At 46.3% G+C, this 7,851-nt stretch overlaps 1 protein-coding gene across 3 annotated transcripts in view; it reads right to left on the reverse strand.

Moving 5' to 3' along the window:
- abcc4 (ATP-binding cassette, sub-family C (CFTR/MRP), member 4) overlaps positions 1-5,482 on the reverse strand; it is a 169,751-nt gene extending 164,269 nt beyond the window's left edge. For 2 of the 3 annotated variants that reach the window (XM_055636820.1, XM_055636819.1), the window contains exon 1: positions 2,404-5,477. In XM_055636820.1, the coding sequence (XP_055492795.1) occupies positions 2,404-2,477 (74 nt within the window). In that variant the 5' untranslated portion in view covers positions 2,478-5,477. Of the gene's footprint in view, positions 1-2,403 lie in introns of all 3 variants that reach the window. The other variant, XR_008723606.1, reaches the window with a different exon arrangement.
- Positions 5,483-7,851: the final 2,369 nt, after the last annotated feature.

Here is a 7,851-nt window from a genome sequence, read left to right on the forward strand (position 1 = left end):
CAAACAGCTCCTCCTCAATCTCAAACTGCCCATGCAAATTAGTATTCTCCACACTGATCAGTGTCCTCCATCTCCTTCTTGATGTAAATAGATGCAAAGTATGCGTTTAGTGCCTCACCTACATCCCCAGACTCCAAGCACACATTCTCTCATTTTTTCTCGAGCAGTCATAGCTTATGCCTGGTTTTTAATATAGGTATAAGAAAACCTTTGGGATTTTCTTTACTCCATCCCTCCCCCTTGAGAATGTTCTGCAGCTCCTTGGAGACACTCTGGACCCTGGCACCAGGAACACATTGGAATGTGCCTAAAAAATCTCATTGTGCATGTCCCAATAAAGCAATCTTGTTTGCTGCCACAGAATTTCCTGTGTCCCTAATGAGTCTCCTATCACTATGGCTTCATCTGACTTTTCCTTTCTCTGCTGCGCCACAAAGCCAGGCCGATCACTACAGGCCAGACCACTTCTGCTGCTGCTCTCCCCCTACCAGTCCTCTGCTGCAACAGTATCCAAAGCAGCATACTTGTTGTAGAGGAATGGCAAAAGGGGATTCTGCAGTTTCTGCCTACCCCCTTTCCTGATTGTCACCCATCTAACTCTTGCCTGTGCCTTATGGGCCTGATTTTTTTCGGCGACTGCCAGCGACTGTCATAATCGCAGCAGGTCGCCAAGAAACAGGCAACTGGACCCCCCCCCCCCCCCCCCCCCATGGCAATGTCCACAACAACCTTCCTCCTAGTCAATGTCAAGCTACTGCAAGCTACCGACAACCAGCGACGATTAGGACGTCCACATACGACCACACCTACGACAACCTACGTCCACAAGCTACGACAAAGTAAGACAATTCAGTCGCCGGTACCTGTCGCCGGTTGACGTAGGTAGTCGCCAATGGAATTTACTGGTCAGCATCGGCAACAACCTACGTCATCCAGGCGACAACCTACGTCATCCTGGCGACAACCTACGACAGTACCTACGTCAGGAGAAATCAAGCTATGACAACCCCACGGTCGCTGACTGTTGCCGAAAAGTTTTCAACATTATAAATCCAGCAGCGACCAGAAAAACGCTACGATTCTTTGGCTGACTGAGGAGACCATACAGGCGATCACATGGCGACAGCCCAGTCGCCTGTAGTCGCCTAAAAAAATTGCCTAAGTGGGACAGGGGTATTAGACATGACCACCTCAATATACACTTATCCATGACTCTCTCACATCATCCAGCTGCAGCTCCGGCACCTTAATGTGGTCCTTAAGGAGCTGCAGCAGAACTCACTTCCTCAGGGGCACAAGTAAAGTCCAGCTTCCAACATCCCACCTGCCATCTGTATGACACCAAAAACCTAGGAAGAATTACCCAGAAAAACAGACCTGAGCCTGCTATTACCCTTTTCCCAGCTCTCTCAGTGAAACCTCTTGATTCAGAGCCTCGGTGCTCTTGCCAAAGATCTTATAGCAAAGCTTCGCTCTTGATCTTTGGCTCTTGCTTTCCTTTGCCCTGACACAGCCGCTCCACTCCCCTTTTCCTGCCCTTTATTCGCTGCCGAGTTTCTTCCACAGCCAATTATATGCCAGCTTTTCACTTGTCCCGCCTTCACCTTCACCAAGCCGCTTCTCAATCGAACAGCTTTCTCTCCACTCTCCTGCCTGTTTTTCAAAATTGCATTCTCTCCTTTCAAAATTGCTGTTCGCCAACACTCTCCGGGACTTTTGAAGATTTAAAAAAAAAGCAAAGCAATCTCCCACAGTTCTGTACCATCCCTGCCTTTGTAGCTGTTGTGTCTCTTACTCACCCAATCCAATGCCTGTTTATCAAATGTCCCACCTTCCCTTTTTCAATCAAAGTAGCTTTTTCTCCTCCCGCTTCAAAAATGCCTTATTTCCTCTCAAAATGACTCAAGTAACTTTATAAATTAACATTTTGTTTTTACTGGGTTCAAGAGAAACATATAGTTCTTATTTACTCCAGTAATGCAAACGAGAAAGAGGAAGTGTTGAAAGCAAGCAATCGGGGCTGCAAAACCGCTATCCAAAGTCGGGCGGCAAAGTCAACCTATAACCAATACCCCACGTGGAGACGAACATGCATCGGCTATTTTTAATGTACATTATCGATTACCAAAGGTACAGACTTGAGGGCAGTACGTGACGTATCGAATATATAAGTATAATCCTTTGTAAACAAGGAATTGAATCCGTGGCCTATAGTGCTAGAGCAAGGAGTTCGTAAAATGACTACTAGCGCCAGGATCACGGCATTTGCACAACTCCACCAACTCGAGATCACCTCACACACATTCTCCGCAAGCCAGTCGTGTGAGTTAAATGAAGGACAAGTAGTTCGGAACCTGTCATAAACCAGCGAAGGAAAATGTGTCGGCGAAAGCTCAAACTCACCAGAAAAACACAGTGGAGAAGATATTGGCCGTTGCCAAAGGGTTCGGTTTGTCTTCTCTGTGAACGGGCTCCATTTGGGTGTGTTGCAGCTGCCGGTCCTACTTGTCAGCCTGCCCTGTTATTTCCTGCCGCTCTCTTTGGTCAGCTGCCAACTCGCTCCTTTGCTCCGGGTTTTCCGGCGTCAGGTCGGTGCCCGGAGATCACACCAGGTTCCAGCGGTGAATCCTGGCGCCGGGCACAGAACACGCGCTATAATTCCCGGCGCGGCGCTGTCTTACCCAAAGATAGTCTTATCGTTCTTCAGTCCGTGCCTTTGTTTGAAAGGAAATCAATGGAAATGAAAGTACTTCCGTCTTTGAACATTGACATCCATAAAGGTTTTTTTTTGTATGGTGTAGTAAAATAATATCAAGCTTACGACATAGGTATATTTTCATACCTCTGCAAATCTGCCCCTTTCCAACACAAAAAAGAGGAAGCATTCAAGGTCAAGGATCGTACAGTACTTGGCCAGGAACCCAGATTTTTTTACCCCAAAAGTAAACTTTATTCAGAATCTTAAAAATATATACAAAACAAGAACAGCGCCAAAACACTACCAGCATTCCCAATATTCAGGGTTATACATCCTATAGAAAGGACAGGCAGGTGGGCAGCTCTGCTGGTGAGGGATGGAATTCAATCCCTTGCGAAGGAAGACTAGGGAGTGACGAGGTGGAGTCACTGTGGTTTGAGTTGAGGAATTGTAAAGGCAAGAAGACACTAATAGGGTGCAATAATGCCTTACTTTTGATGAAATTCAGCGAGCAAACGCAAACGCGATAATTCCCGATATTTTGGACCTTTAAATCTCCACGGCAAATGTCCGCTGTTCACTTCCGCTGGATTGGCACCTTCAGCTCCCTCTTTAATTTACCTTAGTTTCTATCTTTTTTTTTTACTGTAAATCTAGGTAGCTGTGCCTCACGGTCACCCCGACTGGCACAATAAATTGCAGATCAAAACCTGGCCGTTTTCTATGTTTTTAACGGGTGGGAAAGTGCGTGTTTTCCCATCCACTAACATGTACCGGATGTCTAGCATGTCCTCCACTTGAGATTTTCGGTCACGTGGGTGCAGATCTACGCTCCAGTGACCTTTCGTGAAATCACTCTATAGGTTTCATCTACAAGACCCCCAAATAGTAGCCCGGATGTAGGGTGTAAGTTGTAGCAGGAGTTAAAACTGGCATGTAACAAAGGTAATGCCACTGTGGTAGACTGGGACAATCAGGTTGGTTTAGGATCCCAAGAAAGAGAGTTTGTAGAGTGCCTCCGAGATGGATTCTTAGAGCAGCTTGTAATGGAGCCGACCAGAGAAAAAGCAATTCTGGATTTAGTGTTGTCTAATGAACCAGATTTGATAAGAGAACTCGAGGTAAAGGAACCACTTGGAGGTAGTGATCATAATATTAGTTTTAATCTGCAATTTGAGAAGGAGAAGGTTAAATTGGAAGTGTCAGTGATGCAGTTGAACAAAGGGGTCTATGAAGGCATGAGAGAGGAGCTGGCCCAGGTAGACTGGAAAGGGATCTTAGCAGGAATTATGGTGGAACAGCAATGGCAGGAATTTCTGGGCATAATCCGGAAGACGCAGGATCATTTCATTCCAAGAAGGAAGAAAGATTCTACGGGGAGTAGGAGGCAACCGTGGCTGACAAGAGAAGTTAGGGATAGAAAAGATGCATAACACAGCAAAGAGTAGCCAGAAGTCAGAGGATTGGGAAACTTTCATAGGACAACAGAGAGGAAACAAAACGGGCAATACGGGCTGAAAAGATGAAGTATGAGGGGAAGCTGGCCAGGAATATAAAGAAGGACAGTAAAAGCTTCCTTAGATATGTTAAGGGAAAAAGAGTAACAAAGTCAAATGTGGGTCCCTTGAAGGCAGACACGGGTGAAATTATTATGGGTAACAAGGAAATGGCAGAAGAGTTGAACAGGTACTTCGGATCTATTGGAGGACAGGGGATCTAAGGGGATAAAGGAACTGAAATAAATTTTCAATAGGCGAGAAATAATAATAATAATAATAATACATTATACTTATGGGCGCCTTTCAAGGACTCTCAATGACACCTAACAAAATTTAGTAAACAGATTACAAAACATGTAAGCGGGATGAAACAAAACAAAAAAATAACAACAACAAAATAAAATAAATAAATAGTAAAGACATCAACAATACACAATTCAAAGAGAGAGCAGCGGCAGCTAATCGCGCCAGCGTTCACTCTCCCTTCCGGCAGCCATCTTGGAAACGGAACAATAAGAATCTTTAACATAACAACATCCCCCACAATGGTTTCCATTATGAGGGAAGGCACAATGTCCAGTCCCCATCCCCAGTTCACCCATAGTCGGGCCAATTGAGGCCTCCACAGTTGACTCTACGGAGGCCCGATGTTCCAGGCCGTTCTCGCCGGGTGCTGTTGCTCCAGCGTCGGGAGAGTCCTCACAGCGGCTTGCGACACCTGGAACGGCCGCTTCCTTACCGGAGACCGCAGCTTCCGAAGCCGACAAGGCCGCGACGGTTGGAGCTCCATCACTGGCGATCTCATCGAGAGATCCCAGGCTCCCGATGTTAAAGACGCCACCCGCAGCTGCCCGCTCCACAGACCCGCAGCTCCGCGATGTTATTCTCGGCGGTCTCAGCTCACCGGAGCTCCAGCGCGGCGACCCAGGCAAGGCATCGCCCGCTCCGCTCCGCGGTAGCGCTCCAGCGCTGTGCCGCCACCGAAGCCGAAGGTGCTGGGCGGTCCCACAGGAAAACGCCGCTCCAAGCCCGCTGGTAGGCCGCGAGGACGGGTCGACGGTGCAGCCCGGAGAAAAGCTGCCTCTCCGACCAGGTAGGGACCTAGAAAGTAGTTTCAGGATCAGTTCCTGTAGATCAGGATCTAGAAAGTAGTTTCAGGATCAGTTCCTGTAGATTGGAGGATAGCTAATGTTATCCCACTTTTCAAGAAAGGAGCGAGAGAGAGAAAACGGGGAATTACAGGCCAGTTAGCCTGACTTCGGTGGTGGGAAAGATGCTGGAGTCAATTATTAAAGAGGTAATAATGGGGCATTTGGATAGCAGTAAAAGGATTAGTCCAAGTCAACATGGATTTATGAAAGGGAAATCATGCTTGACTAGTCTTCTTGAATTTTTTGAGGATGTGACAAGTAAAATGGATGAAGGGGAGCCAGTGGATGTAGTGTACCTAGACTTTGATAAGGTCCCGCACGGGAGACTGGTGACTAAAATTAGAGCTCATGGTATTGGGGGTAGGGTGTTGACATGGATAGAAAATTGGTTGGCAGACAGGAAGCAAAGAGTAGGAGCGATCAACTTTGGCACAATCACAACTTCCACATCACCCATGGTTTCGAACGTTCAACTGGTTCAATAATGTCCTAATCAATCAACTCCTTGATTTTAGCTTCTACTTTTCCACAAAGTCCAAATGGCGTTCTCCGCACTGGTTGTGCTATCGGCTTGACATTTTCATCAATGGTTAACTTCACTTGCCGGCCTTTCAATTTTCCAACCCCATGGAATACTGAAAGAAATTCCTGCCTCATGTCAACATATGACTGCACTGAATTGACATGCACTCCGATGTGAAGCACACCCAGCTCTCGAGCTGTATTTCTACTCAGCAGAGTTTCTCCCTTCTCCTCTATCACCACAAATGCTTCAGTTTCTCTATCTCCTACTTTAGCCATGAAACATCCAATGGTCTGCAATGGTTTAGTTGCGATATATAGATATAACTTCCTACTACACCTCCTTGACGTGCACTTGATTTTCTGCTGTTTCAAGCATTCCCAAAGATACGAGAATCTGAAATCACTGGCACTGTAACACCTCCGATGGTCACTGCAACTTTCTCGTGATGGCTCTCATTTAATGCAAACTGATAATTCCTTTTAACAGCATGCTCACCAGCTTCATCACTGTCTTCATCACTTCCGAAATCACCTTCTACGTGATGGACATGACCCTTCTTTTTGTGCAAAGGTCTGTCTTTCTTTTCACTGGACTTCCCTTTCTTGTTGTAATCACTTGTCTTGTCCCTGGCCTTACTTTTACATTTCTTTGCAAAATAATCTTTGTCTCCACATTTCCTACATGTTCTACCTTTTACTGGACAACATGCATCCTTCCCTATGTGACCCTTGTTGCCACACCCGTACCATTCGATCACACGTTCAGGCATACTTCTTGGTCTACCGTAGGACAGCTGGTTAATTTGCCCAGTCTTGGAATCTTTCAATTTCATGCTATGAAATTGTCCCTCAACAGCTTCCAGTGCTGCTGCAATCGACAAAGCATTATTAAGGTTTAACTCACCCCCTTTTTCTAGCAGCCTTCTCCTGAGCTTGTCTGACCTGCAATGTTGCACAACCTGATCCAATATCTGGTTTTCCACATCAGCAGCCACATATTTGCAGCCTACGGACACCTGTCTGAGTCTCGTCACAAACAGTCTCGACCTCTTCCTGCATTGTTTTACGGAATAAATGGCGTTGAAATGTAGCATTCAGCACCACCACATAATGACTGTGCAAAGCAGCAAGGGCTTTCTTATAGTCTTCCTTCATTCCGGTATCAGGGAGTGTTTAAATATTTCTCGAACTGCTGGCCCTGCGGTGAGAAGAAGCAACGCTCTCCACTGCTGCTTTCTGCTTCGACGTACTCTCCTCAAGAAAGAGCCCTCGACTGTCGGCGTAAGCTTCAAATTCCTCCAGCCAATCATTCCATCTCACGCTGACATTACTCGCATCAACCATCGGATCGAAGTGTGGAACTCTGCGAAGTGCTAAGAAATCAGCTCCAGCGACTGCCATTTAAAAAAGATATATTTTTCCAGCTCATAGCCACGGATTGAGAATCCAAAATATCAGAAATATCCGAAACATCCACGTCGCCAATGTCACATTCTGGCCTCAGATGTGGAATAGTAATGATACTGACACAATATTTAGAGGTTACATTCCTTGGTCTCCAAGTTTATTATCTCACTCAGCCATGGCCTCCTGCCTAGGCTTACACAGTGCACATGCGATCTGACCTCCAAGTCATCTGATGCAAAGGTCATGATATTTGCATATCATCATCATGACTCATCGTCATGACAAGGGGTAATATTGGACATGCTTTTGGCTTAGTCATCTGTCAATTTGTGTATCATGACCCGTTGGACCCACTCCATATTTGACCCACAGATGAACTGGAAAATGGCCCGGATAATCGCCGAGGCAGAGGATTGGGGGACAGCCACACTTGCACTGAGTACAGCAGTTCCGAGAGCACCTCATACCTGATGACCAAGATTTTTCAGTTATCGAGAGGAAGCTGCTTCCACAGACCCAATTTTTGTTCAACGTTGGCCACTTGCTCCAACCAATTCTTGTCGCATCCCTC

The sequence above is a fragment of the Leucoraja erinacea genome, chromosome 6, assembly GCF_028641065.1.
Source record: "Leucoraja erinacea ecotype New England chromosome 6, Leri_hhj_1, whole genome shotgun sequence".
Classification (NCBI taxonomy): Eukaryota; Metazoa; Chordata; class Chondrichthyes; order Rajiformes; family Rajidae; genus Leucoraja; species Leucoraja erinaceus.